Consider the following 18,257-nt stretch of genomic DNA (forward strand, 5'->3'; position numbering starts at 1 on the left):
AGGTAGGTAGGTAGGTAGGTAGGTAGGTAGGTAGGTAGGTAGGTAGGTAGGTAGGTAGGTAATATAGATGGCTCTTAAATCAATGTACCAAAGATTCAGACATTACTTTTGCAAAACTAAGTAGCTACTTGTTCTCCATTAGTTTTTGACTTGAACTATTACCGGCCATTAAAAGTTGCCAATTATCTGAACAACTTAACTATAGCTCATTATAGAAACTTATTCTCCAGAGCGAGATTAAATGTGTTTGAATCCGAAGTATTGTCTGGCCGTTTGAAGGGTATTTCTTATGAATATAGACTATGCCAGTGTAATAACAACATGATTGAATCAACTACACACATTCTATTAGATTGTCCTTGATATTATTGCTGCTTTTCATAAAGCCTTCCCTCATAAGCCGGGAGGGGAAGGGGAGGGGGCATTCTTAGGGGAAGCAGAGTGTAAAGATGCCGGTTGAGTTCGCCCTTCTGATTGCCGTCCGGCCTTGACAGAATTCCTTCGGCCGGGCGAGAAGCCAGATTCTGCTATAGTAACCTTGCTAGTGGCCTTATCTTAGATGTTTGAAACTAGCATTCCGTTCCCATGAGAATGTGACTGGGTGGTAAGGGGGGGAACGTTTATAACCTGTAGTTTAGGCGGGAGCTGGCAGTCTTGCCATCCCGTGTATGTGTGCTTTCTGAAGTGTCTGAATAAACGGACTTTGAACCAATGCCTTTTATTTCTGCTTCTTTCGGAATTCCTTACATTAAGAAATTGTTATTTTCAGGGTTAAATGATAGATCTTTCAGTTCTGAATTGCCAAAGGTTAATTTTTTACTCGAGGACAAAGTTTTTAAATTAACTTGAGATGTTACAAACTTCTTATCTCAAGCTTTTTAAAATCAGATCGGGTAAGATAACAGAGTTATAATTTTGTACCATATGTTAATAGCACTATTTTATCACTATTTCAATTTCACGCAGTTATAATACTGCTGTCTATCTGCTGTTTGTGTATTCCAATTGTATGGAGTCTATGAACTGTGAATAAACTATGATTGATTGTGTGCAATATAGGGAGATGCATGCCAGCCAACACGCAGGTGCCTTCTGTTTCTTCTGAACATGTTCTCGCCTTCCTTTGCCAGGGCATGAGGACATAGCTGCTTTTTTGCTTCAAAACGGAGCTTTCTTGGGTTCCTACACCCTAATGGATTGCCCTGTGGAGAGCAAGCGCATTTTGCACAAATACTTCATCGAGCCAACCACGTCGACCAGGACTTCTCCAGCGAAACCAGTAAGGAGCTGGCCTGTCGGGGAAGCCGGCATTTGGGAGAGCCGGCATAGTGTAGTTCTCAGAATGCCAGACTCCTAGGGCCCAGGCAACCCACTCTGCCATGAAAGCTTGCTGGGTGACCTGGGGCCAGTCATATGCTTCAGCACAGCCTACCTCGCAGGGCTGTTGTGAGGGGGGAAAGAGAAGAAAAGAGAAAGTGATGATACACGCAAGTTTCTGCCGTCAACCGAAATCCCAGCTGTGACGGGAAAACACAGGCGTATTTGAAGATAGTTTTCACATTAAATATTAGTTACTATTCACTACTTTTGTATTTGTTGGCTCTAGTTATACGGGCGTAGTAGTAGGCTTTTTTCTCTTATTTAATTATTTATTATCGCTACCTTGATTGTTGACTATGGAATCCTATTTAAAACCTTTTTCTCTCTTTCCTCTCCAGGGGTTATGTGTGAACTGGTCAAACCTGCATCTTCCTTGGGTGGATTTGGATTGGCTGATCGATATTTCCCTCCAAATAACTGAGCTGGACCTCTCGGCCAACTGCTTAACCTCCGTCCCATCTGTGATCCCCTGGGGGCTGATAAATATCCAGAAACTGAACCTCTCCGATAACCGGTTGAACGAGATCTCCGATGTTCAATCTTCAGACAGCATCCTCTGCTCAAGGTATATGCCTGTGTCCTTAGAACCGTCAACTACTACTGGTTGTTGACAAGGGCCATGCTTTGCTTGGGACACGAGCTGGAAATAACATTTGATGTTTCCTTTTGTAAGAAGAAGAAGAAGAAGAAGAAGAAGAAGAAGAGAAGAAGAGTTTGGATTTATATCCCATCTTTCTCTCCTGTAAGGAGACTCAAGGTGGCTTACAAGCTCCTTTCCCTTCCTCTCCCCACAACAGATACCTTGTGAGGTCAGTGGGGCTGACAGAGTTCTGAGAGAATTGTGACCAGCCCAAGGTCACCCAGGAGAAATGTAGGAGTGCGGAAATACATCTGGTTCACCAGATAAGCTTCTGCCACTCAGGTGGAGGAGTGGGGAATGAAACCCGGTTCTCCAGATTAGAATTAGAATTAGAGGCAGAAGTTTCCCTGTCTCACTCCGGGTTGTAGCTTTATAAACCGGCACCCAGGGCTCACCTACAGAGCTGCGCTGCTCCCCCTCCCCCCCCCCCACACACATCCACCCAAACTCATGTGAAGATCGGAGGCGGGCCTCGCTCCACAGGGAGTTCGAGGCTGGGGTGCAGTTGTGAGGGGGGTGGCATGGCCTGTTGTGTGCCACTGAGAAAGTGGTGCCCAGGGCTTCAGCCCCTCCTGCGCCCCCTCTTACTATGCCACTGTTCCTGCTCCTTCCCAGTTTGAGCCTCAATAGAAACCTTGCGGACTTGCTGTATGTAATGGACAGCCAACCTTTCCTTGTCTCTTGCAGTAAGTGGTTGAAGTGTCTGCTCGATTGGAGACCTTAAGGAGGAGAATAGAGTTTGCCAGGGATGCTTGAGGACTGACTTGACTACATTGTTTATAGGACTGCCCCTGTGTCCTGTCAATCGGATATGTGCTGTGAGTTTAAGAACAGAAGAGCCCTGCTGGATCAGGCCAAGGGTCCATCCAGTCCAGCATCCTGTCTCACTCAGTGGCCAGCCAGTTGCTATGGCTGGGAACTCTGTAAGTCCCGCAGGGCCCTGGTCTCCCTAGGGAGTCTGTTCCACCAGGTAGTGGCCAGGGCTGAAAAGGCCCTGCCCCTCGTCGAGGCCAGCCTGATCATTTTTGGGCCAGGGGTCACGAGTAGGTCCTCCTCCAAGGAGCGGAGGGGCCTACCGGGGCAATATGGGGAGAGGCGGTCCCTCAGGTATGCAGGTCCGAGACCGCGAACGGCTTTGAAGGTCAAAACCAACACTTTAAACATAATCTGGAACTCAGTCGGCAGCCAGTGCAGATGGTATAGGATCGGTGTAATTCAATCCCTGCTCGAACTGCCAGTATGTGCTGAAACTTCATGCGTGGGATCCTGATTCAGATTGGTACCGTGTCCGGCAGGGAGCAGAGCCATAATTCTATTCCCCTCATGCCATTTTCCCAACCCGAAATGCCCCAGAGGGCGGAAAGTGCTGTCAAATCGCAGCTGACCTATGGCGCCCCCAAAGGGTTTTCAAAGGAAGAGACATTCAGAGGTGGTTTGCCGTTGCCTGCCTCTGCTTAGCAACCTTAGCCTTCTTTAGTGGTCTCCCATCCAAGTACGAACCAGAACTGATCCTGCTTAGCTTCAGAGATCTGATGAGATCAGGCTAGCCTGGGCTAATAAGGTCAGAGCCCTGCAAAGCTGGCATATGCCCCCTTTGCTGAATCTTATGCAAACTAGCTCAGTATGAGCAAATAGCAGGTTTGTGAGGCCATTTCAGGTCTGGAAATAGCATGAAGGGGATTTAAACCTCCACTCCCTGCATGTTATGATCCCAGTTCAAGCTGATCTTCCTGCACACCTGGGAATTATATTTCAATGCTGGCTTCTGCATCTGGTCCACAGAACCCTGGGTGAACATGTAAACAACACTGTGTATTTAGGCCTATGGAGAACAGGGAGGGTTACACGTCGTAGGATACACCTTCCAGTTCTTCATTTTGCCCCACCTGCCCCGATAGATCCTTGGTTTACCTTTTTTTATTTTGAACTCCACAGGTTACTTGAGATTGATGTGTCTGCCAACAGATTCCAGAACCTCCCTTCGGGATTCCTACACCTTTCCCGACTCCAAAGCCTCATTGCTACCAAAAATTATTTGGAAAGGTTATTCAATGAGGATAATGGTAGGTGCGCCCTGTAGATTCTGGTTAACCTCAGCCATCCTAAAGCAAGTGGGCAGTTTTTCATCTCTTACAAAACTTGGGATAAATTTTCAAGGCAGAGTAGCACGTTGCATGGAACCACAGGACTGGTACTGAAAAGTGGAGTCCCTTGGCTAGTGTAGGTCATCCTCCATGCAATCTCAACAGAGATGCCCTTTGAAACCCAGAGACTTCAATGATGCACATAGGGACAAAAAATCCAACCTTCACATACACGCTACAGGGGTCAATGCTATCAGCCACAGACCAGGAAAGGGATTGGGTGTCTTAGTTGATAGTTCCATGGGAATGTCAACTCAATGCATGGCAGCTGTGAAAAAGGCAAACTCTATGCTGGGGATCATTAAGAAAGGTATTGATAATAAAACTGCAAAGATTGTCATGCCCTTATATAAAGCAGTGGTGCGACTGCACTTTGAGTACAATGTTCAGTTCTGGTCACCACATCTCAAAAAGGATATTGAGGAGATAGAAAAAGTGCAGAGAAGGGCAATGAGGATGATTGAGGGACTGGAGCACCTTCCTTATGAGGAGAGGCTGCAGCGTTTGGGACTCTTTAGTTTGGAGAGGAGACGTCTGAGGGGGGATATGATTGAAGTCTATACAATTATGCATGGGGCAGAAAATGTTGACAGAGAGAAAATTTTCTCTCTTTCTCACAATACTAGAACCAGGGGGCATCCATTGAAAATGCTGGGGGGAAGAATTAGAACTAATAAAAGGAAACACTTCTTCACACAACGTGTGATTGGTGTTTGGAATATGCTGCCACAGGAGGTGGTGATGGCCACTAACCTGGATAGCTTTAAAAGTGGCTTGGACAGATTTATGGAGGAGAAGTCGATCTATGGCTACCAATCTTGATCCTCCTTGATCTGAGATTGCAAATGCCTTAGCAGACCAGGTGCTCGGGAGCAGCAGCAGCAGCAGGCCATTGCTTTCACATCCTGCACTTGAGCTCCCAAAGGCACCTGGTGGGCCAGTGCGAGTACCAGAGTGCTGGACTAGATAGACTCTGGTCTGATCCAGCAGGCTTGTTCTTATGAAGAGGAGGAGGAGGAGTTTGGATCTATATTCCACCTTTCTCTCCTGTAAGGAGACTCAAGGTGGCTTACAAGCTCCATTCCCTTCCTCTCCCTACAACAGACACCTTGTGAGGTAGGTGGGGCTGAGAGAGTTCCAAAGAACTATGACTGGCCCAAGGTCACCCAGCAGGATTGCAGGAGTGCGGGAATACATTGGGCCTTGTCATAGCTGTCTTCATAGACCAGTTTTCACACCAGAACAAAGTAATAGGGAATACTATGGGCTGAATAAACCTGATCTCTGGTTACACATCCCTACACTTAAGAATCTTTTCCAGCTCCTTCATAGATGCCTTCCTACTCTCAATCTCCTTCTGATTTCTGGGTTGCAGACTCCAAGAATGGCTGGAGGTCCCTTTTAGTCACCATGACTAGTAGCTATTGATGGACTAATTCTCTGTAAGTCTGTCTAATCCCCTTTTTAGACCATCTGTCTGGGGCCACCATTACATCATGTAGCGGTGAATTCCCTATTTTAATCACTTGTAGAGAAGTATTTCCTTGTATCTGTCCTGGGTTCGATCAGCTTCGTTGGGTCCCCTCAAGTAATCTGTTTTGGCTTTTGTTTTTGTTCTTGTAGCGACTAACTGGTTGGGGTTGAGGAAACTGAATGAGCTGGACGTTTCTGACAACCGGTTGGTGGAGCTGCCTGCTCCATTCCTCCACAGTTTGAAATCTCTGAACATCTTGAATGTCTCCAAAAATAATTTGAAAGAGTTTCCTCAGCCTTGGGTTTGTCCCTTGGTAAGTATGGGCTTGTTAAGTTGTGGCACTAATTGCTTGTTTACTGGATGAAAGCCCAGTGGGAGCCCAAAGTGTCATATGTCATTCATCCTTACAACTACCCTGTGAGGTAGGCTGAAAGTGTAACTGGTCCAAGGTCAATAATTGGTTGTTATACCTTGCTTTTCTTTACCTTTAAGGAGTCTCAAAGCAGCTTATAATCACCTCCCCCACCCCACAATAGGCATATTGTGAGGAAGGTGAGGCTGGGAGAGGTCTGAGAGAACTGACTGTCCCGAGGTCCCCCAGCAGGCTTCATATGGAGGAGTGGGGAATTGAACCCAGTTCTTCACATTTGAATCTGCCCCTTTTAATGTCAGGATGCCTAGTAGTTAGGATGCTTGTGGGGCTGTTTGGTGCATTACGTGGGAGGGGGAGGGGATGTCTTTCACTACTTCGGACTGCCAGGTGCTGGCCCAAGGCCATGCCCGGTGGAGTCAGTTTGTGCTTTCAAACCACTTTCACAACTGTTTGCAAGTGAATTTTGCTATTCCGCACAGCTTCAAAGAGCACTGAAAGCAGTTTGAGAGTGCACTATTCTGCATGTGCAGAATGAGCCTCACTGTCTGCATATTTTCTCCGTACTGTTCTCATGGGGGGGGGGGGGGAATGTGGAAACATATTACTGTCTTGGCTTTTCCACGCTGTCCTCCAGATCGTGAATAAACCTCTGCTCTCTACATGGAGTTTGTTTCAGTTTTGGGGGATCTGACATTTAACCACTGTACCCTGCTGGCTCTCAAACTGAATATGGTTATTGGTTAGCATGCTTTTTGAAAAAGAGAAAAGTTGCCAGTATTTATAAGTGGAGTTGAACCAATTTGCACCCTCAGGACTTGAGAGAGCTCCTCCCCACCACCAAAGGTGCTGGTACTCGGTACTAGTGATTACCACTACAGGAAAAAAAACCCAGGTGGTTAGAGTGTAAGTCTAAAACCTGGAAGACTCAGGTTTGAATCCCTGCTCTCAGTGAAATTTGCGGGATGACCGTCAGACTAAGACCTGCACATGCAGAATGATGCACTTTCAATCTACTTTCACAATTGTTTGCAAGTGGATTTTGCTGTTCCGCACAGCTGAAAAGTGCATTGAAAGTGCATTATTCTGCCCATGTGGAGGGGACCTAACCAGGTGGGTGGCTGGGAAGATAAAATGTGATGTGATGGATCCCCATTAGTGAGAAAGGTGAAGGGCAACAGGTATATTTAGAATATATAATCCTGTCCAGCAGAGTAACGAGCAGAAATGTGGATTGTGTGGCATGTTAAATTAGAATAGTTCTCTCTCAGCTGTATTACCTCAGAAGTTCATAAACATAAGGAGAATTTTACTTTAACTGAGAGAGAGAAAATAAACAATATATACAAATCAACGAAGTATCGTTACATTCACGGCTCATCATTTGTTACAGTTTGGTTGTGATAGTAAGCTTACACAGTATCTTTAGTCAAAGCACTTTTTATATAGCATTGGTTAGCAGTACACAGAGAAACATCTTTTCTCTCAGTCAGGGAACAACAGAACACTACCAACGGATTTTAACTGTCACCTTTAGAATGTTCGTGCTGCTTCCCAGAATTCCCTGCTGCTTGTGCTGCTGCTGCATGCAAAGCAAGACTGGAAATTCCAACAAAAAGGAGGGTATAAATGAAATAAATAAGATTTATGCAGTGCCCTTTCCTGTTACTCCAAAATGTAGATCTGTGTGAACGTTCCCTTGTGCATGTGGAAGGGGGCCCTTCCCTCTGCATAGAAAACTGGCTTGTGAAGGCAAAGGTAATTTTATGACCTACATATGTCCCTCATCAAAAAAACACTGAAGTTCACTTGTAGGATAATCCGGATTCTGTACCAAAGTAACAGCTGGATTTTGTAAGCTGATTACATACTTTCAAGGGAAAGAATAAATAGCTATGCAGAGGTCCACCATGTTTTGCTGGAATTCTTGAGGGCTATAAACTTTTTTTTTAATAGCCAACCAGAATGTTGTGATTTTGAGCACGGAGAATTCTAGCCAATTTCTTTCCCTTGCGTTTCTAGAAATGTTGCAAGGCAGATAAAAACGCTTTGCAGTGCCTACCCGATACTTTGGGTGCCTTCTGGAAAAACCATCTGAAGGAAGTCGATTTTTCGGAAAATGCCCTAAAAGAAGTCCCCCAATGTCTTTTCCAGCTTGAAGTAAGTGTGGGGAAATCTTTTACTATATCTCCAAAAAAATTAGATTAAGATAATCTCCGTTACCACCAGAGAACGTTTCTTTGCCGTCATTATTGAGCAGTAAAGAAGTTCAGTGGAGTTTAGTTCTCTGAAGGGGTTCGATGTAGCAAGGGTTCTCTGGATTACAACATTTGCAAAACTTCAGGCCCTTCCGCACATGCAGAATAATGCACTTTCAATCCACTTTCACAATTGTTTGCAAGTTAATTTTGCTATTTCGCACAGTGAAATCCTGCTGCAAAGTGCATTGAAAGTGTATTGAAAGTGCATTATTCTGCATGTGCGGAAGGGGGTGTTCAGAGGAAGAGATCAACCATCTTAAATAAAAGGCGTGTACGTTTCTTTGGCCATGGGTATACGATAGCTGCGCTCCCCTGCTAGAACCTCAAAACAAACTCAAGGTCAATTTGAAGGACCTATTACTGTTTAATAGATTTCTGCTGTTATGTTCTGTCTGTTGGATTATATTGGGTTGTGTCATGGGTCAGTTGTTGTAAGCTGCTTTGGGAAGCAGTTTTGTTTAGAAACATGGGATAGAACTGTAACAGGAAAGTGAATAAGCTATACTGCACGAGTCCAAAATGGTTCCATTGAAACGTACTGGTACATCCCCTAACCCACAATTGGCTTGTCGATCTTATCTCTTTCTAGGCCTTGGTATCATTGAAACTTTCAGGAAATCAGTTAAGCATCTTGCCTTCGCCAGAAAAGTGGTCTTGCAGGCTGTTGAAGACTTTGGATCTCTCAAAGAACCAACTCGGGAAGTGAGTTTGTTTATTTTCTGTGGGGCATTTCCATGCCGCCTCTCCAGAGTCTGGATTAAAGCAGTTTAGATTTTTTTTTAATCTCATAAAACTATTTTTAAAAAATCACAAAGTATCCATGTTCAAGAAGCCGTTAACAGCAAGCCCACAAGTGTGAAAGCAGCCTAACGCAATCACTAAGCCACCTAAACAAATACCTATTAAAAAAGAGCTCAGGTTTGGATCAGATTTATTGGAAGATAAAAGCCCGCATTCCTTCAGTTTTGCTAACAAGGTAATACTGCAGATCGGGCTTTAAAAAAAATCATACATCTTTGTTTTATGTTTGAGCCACAGAGCCGACGAAGGAGCCAAAACCAAGCGGATTTCGTTTTTCTCGACGAAGTGCAGAACCCGCAGCGGCACTGAGACAGGTACGGAGGGTGGGGAGTGACCTGTTGGGAGCAAGGGTGGGAGGCTATTTATGCAAAGCCAGGCTGAAGAGGAAGTGTAATTATTTTGTATTACAGCTACGGATAACTCCCCCACCCCTGTAAATCCGTAGCCACACATTTTGCATGCAGAAGGTCCTGAGTTCCATCTCCCTTACCGCCAGGTGAAGGACCTCAACAGCGCCAACGTCAACAATAACAAATATAACAAAACCATGGCCTCCATTAGGAGATACATGTGATGAGAGTCAGGGTCTCCCAACCCAACTCCTGTCCTACGCAACAGCACATGTCACCTGACAGCAGTTCTCCACCGGCTGTTTCAGCTTGGGGAAATGGCACAGGAGGGAAGGGACTTCAATGTTTCCCCGGGGACTCTATTGGCCCGCTTAGCCCCGGGGCACAGTGGGTTGGCTAGGTCATAGGCAATTCCCCTTGTCCGGCGATTCCCCTTGTTAGGTGGTTTTAGCTCCTAATGTTCTGGAGGGAAGATTTAAGAATATAGAACGTTCTAAAAGGGTTTGTTCTTGTGATCTGGTTACAGTTGAAACACTTGACCATTCTCTGTTTGTATGCCCTAAATATGATAAGATACGCATGAAATATATGAATTCTATTTTCTTGCAATGTTCTCAGTGGCAAGAGTGTTACAAGATACCCAACCTCCTGAACAGCTCTGATGTGCTCTTTTGCGAGACTGTTGCAAATTTTATACTGGAAATTAGTAATTTTAACTGTGTTTTTTAATCTTGTTTTACTTTGAAATTTTGTCCTGTTTTGTATGCCAATAAAGGCTTGTTGTTGTTGTTGTTGTTGTTGATTCCCCTTGTCCGTCACATCTATCCTCCTTGCCACCAGAGAGTCTCTTTGGTCCTTTGTGTGTTCAACTCTACTGAATTAGTTCAACTCTAGTTCAACTCTACTGAATGATTTTTGCCAAGCTGGAGGAATACTCGGGGTTTGCTGCTGTTGTGTGTTTGTCAGGTGGCTGGAGCTGAAGCTTCTCAGATCTGCCATAAAGCCTGACAGTCTCTATCCGGAGTAGCATTTGTTGGTTTGAGGGGGTTTGTTCTCAATTGTGAGGCAAAGGAATGAGCCTTTATGCTAGGCCTCACGTGGCAAATCTCTCCCTGTGGAAGAAGCAAGAAAGACAGATGCAGCTGACCTTGGGTGCCAAGCCAGTGTCCGCCTGGATCCAGAGCTCTGCTTATCTGTGAGGCTCTTGACATAACTAGGCAATGTCTAATGTGGTACCAACTGAGCTAAGTGGTGGGGAAGAGGAACCAGAGTTGCTTGTTGGAGTGACGTAGTGGCTAGAGGATCTGGGAGACCTGGGTTCGAACCCCCACTCTGCCATGAAAGTGAGCTTGATGATGGGAACATTTATGCCTAATAAAGCTTTTGGAATTGGAATTGACGATGGGAACTGCTTCATCTGCACTGGAGGACATAAAATACTTTGACCTACCTTCAAGATTTTGGGCACAGATGGGTGTACGGAGTCCAGGAAACAGTACACCTGGGCGACTCTCTCATGAATATAAGAAGCTTCCTTATACCAAGTCAAGACGCCTGATCTGTCACAGCTGTTCTTTAGACCGTTGCTCACCTCAGATAGAGATGTGTTCTCCAGAGATTGAATCCGTGGCCTTCTGCACGCAAAGCAGACAGTCTATCCCTGAGGCCCCTTCCGCACATGCAGAATAATGCACTTTCAATCCGCTTTCAATGCACTTTACTGTGCGGAATAACAAAATCCACTTGCAAACAATTGTGAAAGTGGATTGAAAGTGCATTATTTTGCATGTGCGGAAGGGGCCTGAGTCCCTCCCCATACCTGCCCCCTATTTCCCTGCTATAGGGTGAGATCGTTGTTTGTTTGTAATTCAGTATCAAAATCAAGGGAAGGCCAACTTGGATCACTCAGCTGGCTTTAAAAAAACCCTGATACTGTTGTTCACTTCTGTGCCTTTTTTAGTACATTATGCACCTAAAACTCAAAGCTGAAGATGTTATGCGCCAGTGGTTTGGGTGATTCTGCGGATGACTCTCAAAGGGTTCCTAATGAGTTCATAAAGAGGACCTCAGATGTCTTATCATGCGCAGTGTTGTTAAGGCTGGCTGAGCTTGAGTCTTGTCATGCAAGATACCATAAGGGGTAGAGTGCATCGTGACTATGCGCAGTAATTGGGGCTGAGATGTCTTCTGTCATTGTGTGGATGGCTACTCCCAACAGAACCAGCACAGTGTAGTGGTTATGAGCAGGTGGACTCTAATCTGGAGAACTGGTTTGATTCCCCACTCCTCCACCTGAGTGGCGGACTCTAATCTGGTGAACCAGATTTGTTTCCCCACTGCTACATTCCTGCTGGGTGACCTTGGGGCAGTCACAATTTTCTCAGAACTTTCTTATCCCACCTATTTCACAAGGTGTCTATTGTGGGGAGAGGAAAGGAAATGAGTTTGTAAGCTGTCTTGAATCTCATTGGAAAGCTGGGGTATGAATCCTAACTCCTCCTCCTCCTCCATTTTCTCCTCCTAAAAATTATGTAGCTATTTCCTGACAGTAAAATAATACTTAGGCCTAAAAGCTGGTCCCAAGCATTGTGTGATATGTTCCACCGTGCAATCCTTTTCATTTGTGGTGTTTTGTTCTGTTTTGGTTTTCACTGTTCCACTAGGTCCTACCTTGGAGTTTCCCGAATTCCTGTGTGAGTCTCTGGAAGTCCTCTACCTGAATGACAACCAACTAGACACCGTCCCCCAATCTGTCTGCTTCCTGAAAGGGCTGTCCGAGCTTTACTTAGGCAAGTAAGTGAAGGGGAAACTTCCAGATATCCGGCACAACCAGAAATGTCGCTGGCTTTGTTGAAACTCAGGTTGCTTTGGCTGAAATGGCTTGGGTTGTTTCTCTGTGAGCTGGCATTTCCACGTTTTGCTCACCGAGCCACGTGTTTTTGCGGCCAGTGCGGGAAGGAAAATGTCTCCGTGGCAGAGGACATACTTGGCACGCATGAGAGCCCTGTTCAGTCAGTGGCACATGGAGGAAATACTTTATTTCCTGCCTGAAAACGTTTTATTTGGTTTCCGCAGAAAGCCCCATGTGGCCGAGGTAGGCACATGTAGACTTTCCTCATAACATTATTCTTACTATCAAAATTTCTCTGATTTTCTCTGAGCCAGAGCCATCTAGGCGCCTTCCACACATACAGAATAATGTCCTTTCAATCCACTTTCAATGCACTCTGCAGCTGGATTTTTCTGTGCAGAATAGCAAACAGTTGTGAAAGTGGATTGAAAGTGCATTATTCTGCATGTGCGGAAGGGGCCTGAGCAGAGGTGGGATGCAGCTGGTTTGCACCCCTTCGGTAGTACCGGTAGCTATGGTTGGCTGAGTTCACCGAACCGGCTGCATCCCATCACCCCATGGGAGAGGGAGTGAGCCCCCACCTGCACATGTGCTCCCTGACAACTACCACGCCCCCACCGCTTCTGCCACTGCCCACTTAATGGCTGCTGCGGAGGACCATGGATGACCAAGCCAGGGCCTTTTCCTCCCCCTCTCCCCTGCCAGAGGAACATGCTGGCACGATCCCCAGCTGGGGAAAGGTCTCCCGGCCACGCAGCCGAGAAACCCCTTCCCTCCCCCTGCAGAGGATCTCACCGGCACCGTAACTCTGGTGTGATCTCCAGCAGAGGAAAGGTCTCCGGCTGTGCAGCCAAGAAGCCCCTTTCTTCCCCCTCCAAAGGATCTTGCTGCCACCACCTCCAGCTGTGCGCCTGGGCTGAGGGAAAGGCCCCGGCTCGGTGAGCCAAGGTCCTCTGCAGCAGCCAGGTAAGTGGGGCGGCAGCGGTGGGGGGGCGAACCAATAGCTAAATTAATTGAATCCCACCACTGGGCCTAAGTGTTGCCTTGATGCTTTGTTTAGGAGCAATTTGGTGACAGCCCTCCTGTATCTCCGAAATGCCATTGATAGAGGGGTGCATTTTATGGTGGTTGTTGTTTTATTCACAGTAACCGGGGCATTCAAGAGCTCCCTCCTGAACTTGGACAGCTGTCTAATCTTTGGCAGCTGGATCTCGAGGAGTTAACTATTGCCAACCTTCCTGCTGAGATCAGAAAAGAAGGTGAGTTTGCTTCCCCCTTCGCCCCACGGTTTGCAGAGATCAGGTGTTTGAACAGAGACTCCAAACCAAGCTTCTGGTGTAGCGGTGAGGCCCCTCCCGCACATGCAGAATAATGCACTTTCAATCCACTTTCACAATTGTTTGCAAGTGGCTTTTGCTATTTTGCACAGTAAAATCCAGCTGCAAAGTGTATCGAAAGTGGATTGGAAGTGCATTATTCTGCATGTGCAGAGGGGGCCCCAGAGTGCTGGCTCAGGATATGTGAGATATAGGTTCGAATCCCTGCTCTGCTATAAAAACTTGTTCGGTGATCTCAGACCGGCCACATGCTCTCAGTCTAGCCTATCATCCAGGGTTGCTGTGAAAATAAAACAGAGGAGAATGATGTATACCCCTTTTCCAAATTTCCAAATAATTTATCGCCACACTTCGTGATATCATGAAGGCTTGTAGTGCCACGCTTGTGACACTCTGGATCACAGGGCAAGTGAGCTGAGAGGAGATCAAGAGAACAAGGAACAAAATCCATGGACAGATTGGCACAGGAAAGAATGGGGTCAAAGTTGGAAACAAAAGCCCCTTCCGCACATGCAGAATAATGCACTTTCAATCCACTTTCCATGCACTTTGCAGCTGAATTTTACTATGCGGAATAGCAAAATCCACTTGCAAACTATTGTGAAAAGTTCATTATTCTGCATGTGTGGAAGGGGCCAAAGACAAGAAAGAGGTTAAATGGGATTTTGAAAAGGAGATTGAAAGCAGGTGCAGAAATAGATGGATTGAAGGAGCTCTCTGAGGCCCTTTCTGCATGGGCCAAATACTGCACCCTGGGGACAGCAAAAATGCAGTCCCCAGGGAGCTGTTCGCATGGGGGGCGCAGCTGCTTCGCAGCCGCGCCGCCTTCGCTCCTCCCCAGCGGTGCGAAGCCGCCATTTTCCCACCTCGCTTCCTGAGTGAGGTTTTTGGAAAACGGTGGCTTCCAGCCGCTGCCGTGCGAACAGCAGCGGCTGGAAGGTGCCATCCCTCCCCCCTTTGCCCGATCGACCTACCTTCTCTGCGACTGTCCAGCGCATCACCGAGGCCTGGGGACATGCCCCCCCTGCCCTGCGACTCCGGAGCGGTCGCGCAGGGCAGGGGGGGGCGTGTCCCCTGGTCTCGGCGACGCGCCGGACGGTCGCAGAGACGGTAGGTCGATCAGACGACAGCGCTCCGCGGCGCCGTCTTCCCTTTAGTTACCGGGACCGTTTGTGCGAACAGTCCCGGGGGGGTTGGGTCTGCGTCATGTACGCCAACCCAACCCCAGCATGGCCGTGCGGAAACGGCCTCCGGCCAAATTTGCTGGCTGCTGTCCTGTGACCAGCAGTGGTTCAGAGCTGAAGTTATTTACATGTGTTTGCTTGTTGTATTTTTATCCTGCTGATTTTTTAAGGAGCTCCTTCCCGTGTTTCTGTGGTAGATTGGCCTGTGGGAGACTGAGTCAAACCCGAGTTCACCCAGCTGGTTTAATGGAAGATCAGAGATTTGAACTAGTCGAACGTTTTAGCCACTAGATGACTCTAGTAGTCCCTAGTATGTGTCCATAGGAGGAAAAAATACTGATCAAACACCCATAGCCGGTCTTTAGCCATTCAGCCAGTTTTATTATGCTGTCAAAGGCCAGTGTACACAATTGAAACCTTATATAACGATAAAATAATTATAAGATACAATATAGTTAAATACTGTAAAATGTAATGGACAAATATTAAAACCAAGTAAACTCTCAAATTTCATAAATACTATTTAGAACGTGCATGCCAGTACACTTGACGAAGTTTACTGGCAATCATGCAGAATTTAGCAATGGACACTGTAATGTTGGGTTGCTATCTTTCAGTAAAAATCTAGGCTGAGTGTAACGAACCAGTAAAGTCCAGTCAAAAGCAACCGTGTTAAGTTCTTCATCGAGCTGGCATTCTTAGTCAGGCACAGGCAATGCGAGAACTGACACCCAAATCTCAAGCAACCGCTTATACAGGGCATCAGACAGGTTCCCGCCAAAAGAATATAAACAAGGCAGTTTTTTCACACAAAGTTTTCACACAGGCAAGCAAGCAAGTGAAAGATAACCAAAACAGTAAAATTCCCCTTCCTGGGTCGAACGACAACCTTACACTGAGCTGAACACATGTTCCTTGGTTCAAATGTTCCCTTAAAGAAGGCAATGAAGCAAGACAAGTCCAAAGTGCTGAACCTGTCCTGTTCCACACAAACAAACCCCCTCTGTAATGGGAACTTTTTATATTGTCTGTCTAAAAACTGCCGATGGGAGAGCATTGCATATTGCAAGTGGAAAAGTGGAAAAGCCATTCTAGAGTCTGCGTAACTCCAGTTTGGCCTGTCTTTAGCTGCCAGGAGGAAATAATAATTAAGTGCCATCTAGTTGCAACTGTGACCCCCTCATGGGGTTATCAAGACAAGAGATGAGAAAAGTTGGTTTGCCATTGAGATCTCTATGTAGAGATCTCGGTCTTTCTTGGTGGTCTACCATCAAAGTTTTATGAGCTTGGGCTACTAGCTGCTCCAGGAGGAAATGCAGGATGCAGATATTTTAACTCATCTCTTGTCTGTAACCAAAGACTGCAGGGAACACATAATATTCCTCAGGTTGCACAAAACAGTCAGTCGATTCCCAGATTTTTGGTAGTGGGGTAGAGAATCCTGTTTTGATTATTTTATCTGTTTCTGCCGGTTGTGTTCTCACGCTTAGCCTGAAGGCACTTAGCATATGCCTTCCTAATTTTTTTACAAAATCTGCATTTGAATTTCTCTCCCAATTCCACTCACCTACCTTCATCGAAGCACTGTCGAACTGTTCTTGAAAAACCTTTTTTCTGCCACTTACGATCGGTTTTATTTCTCTGTCCCTCATCAGGCCCAAAGACCATCTTAGCTTTCTTACGAGCCCAGCTACGGAAGGCTGAGCCATGCAACTCGATGAAGATGATAGTGGTGGGCCCCCCGCGGCAGGGAAAGTCCACACTGATCGAAATCCTTCAGACAGGAAGAACTTCCCAAGCGATGCCGAGCGACGTCACAATCCGGACCACAAAGTGGGAGCTTCCGAAACCACCCGGATTCAAATCGAAGGTCGGTAGAAACAAGATGCAAAACTTATCTAAGCTGGGCAGAAAAATCTCAGTGCCTCGACAAAGTGTGGAAATAAATTGAGGCCCCTTCTGCACATGCAGAATGATGCATTTTCAATCCACATTGCAGCTGGATTTCACTGCAGAATAGCAAAATCCACTTGGAAACAATTGTGAAAGTGGATTGAAAGTGCATTATTCTGCATGTGCGGAAGGGGCTGAATTGAGGCTCTAGGCCAGATTTCTGATTCTTGGTTAACTGACCTCATTCATTTCTCTGACTCATTCAGGGGCAAAACAAACTTCCCTGTGAACTAGCAAACTATCTGGCAGTGGGTGTGCCCCCTTCCCATAGATAACCAGAGAAAAGAGTCAATGTGATATAGTGGTAAAGAGTATTGGACTAATATTTGGTAGACCCAGGTTCGAATCCCCCCCCCCAATGTGATGGAAATCCCCCCCCAGGTACACACTCTCTGCCTCACCTACCTGGCAGGGTTGTCGTGAGAATAAAATGGAGGAGAGGTGAATGATAGGAGTAAGCCATTTTGGGTCCTTATTGGGCAGAAAGGTGGGATACAAATGAAGTAAATAAATAAAAAAGAAGAGTTTCTTCATGATTGCTGTCAGTTCTGCATTGTTCCGAAAGGAACAAAACCCCACTGAACGAAGAAATGTTTGCAATCTCGTCTCCAGCCTCAGCAGTTACAGTTTCCAAAACGGTGAAGTCATTAGCTTAGGTTTCCTGTGTGGAAAGCACGGCCACTCGTATCAAGGGCTTCTCTCTTCCAGAACTTTGACACCCTTTGAGGCCCCACTGCTGTGCACTGCAAAGACGCTCAGTGCGTGGGTTCATGGTGCATTGACCATTATCTCTGTGTGATTTACTTTAGTTGCTATGGATGGCTTTCTCTCTCTGCTGAATGTTTTTCTTTGTCCCATTAGATCGATTCTGTGGTGTTTAATGTCTGGGATATCGGCGGTCCCGCCAGCATGTCGACAGTCAACCAGTGTTTCTTCACAGATAAAGCATTGTATGTTGTTGTCTGGAACTTGGCTTTGGGCGAAGAAGCCATTGCGAATCTTCAGTTCTGGCTGCTGAATATTGAGGTAAGGGAGAAGTCTTTTCCGGTGTGCCAAGAAGTTGTAGACCCATTTTAGGCCCCTTCCACACATGCAGAATAATGCGTTTTCAAACCACTTTCACAACTGTTTGCAAGTGGATTTTGCTATTCTGCACAGCTTCAAAGAGCATTGAAAGCAGTTTGAAAGTGCATTATTCTGCATGTGCGGAATGAGCCTAAGTATGGCGTTGAAAAACTCAGCAAGAACCTTGGGTGCTGTGTGGTTTCCGGGCTGTATGGCCGTGTTCTAGCAGCATTCTCTCCTGACGTTTCGCCTGCATCTGTGGCTGGCATCTTCAGAGGATCTGATGTTGGGAAAGCAAGTGGAGTATATATATCTGTTGGAGTGTCCAGGGTGGGTGGAGAAACATAGTCTGTGAAAGTAAATAAAAAGAAGGCAAACCAAGGTCAATAGTTGAGGGAGACATCTGGAATAGAAGTATGAGTAACAATGAAGACTATAGCATGGGAG

General features: G+C 46.2%; 1 protein-coding gene across 2 annotated transcripts in view; it reads left to right on the forward strand.

The window, feature by feature from the left end:
• LRRK1 (leucine rich repeat kinase 1) overlaps positions 1–18,257 on the forward strand; it is a 78,334-nt gene that overhangs the window by 34,047 nt on the left and 26,030 nt on the right. For both annotated transcript variants that reach the window (XM_048482217.1, XM_048482218.1), the window contains exons 6-16: positions 1,131–1,279; positions 1,719–1,945; positions 3,956–4,083; positions 5,788–5,951; positions 8,031–8,168; positions 8,859–8,971; positions 9,308–9,384; positions 12,084–12,213; positions 13,418–13,530; positions 16,448–16,662; positions 17,607–17,771. In XM_048482217.1, coding sequence (XP_048338174.1) covers positions 1,131–1,279; positions 1,719–1,945; positions 3,956–4,083; positions 5,788–5,951; positions 8,031–8,168; positions 8,859–8,971; positions 9,308–9,384; positions 12,084–12,213; positions 13,418–13,530; positions 16,448–16,662; positions 17,607–17,771 — 1,619 coding nt within the window. The remainder of the gene's footprint in view (positions 1–1,130; positions 1,280–1,718; positions 1,946–3,955; positions 4,084–5,787; positions 5,952–8,030; positions 8,169–8,858; positions 8,972–9,307; positions 9,385–12,083; positions 12,214–13,417; positions 13,531–16,447; positions 16,663–17,606; positions 17,772–18,257) is intronic.

The sequence above is a fragment of the Sphaerodactylus townsendi genome, linkage group LG17 (assembly GCF_021028975.2).
Source record: "Sphaerodactylus townsendi isolate TG3544 linkage group LG17, MPM_Stown_v2.3, whole genome shotgun sequence".
In the NCBI taxonomy this organism is placed as follows: Eukaryota; Metazoa; Chordata; class Lepidosauria; order Squamata; family Sphaerodactylidae; genus Sphaerodactylus; species Sphaerodactylus townsendi.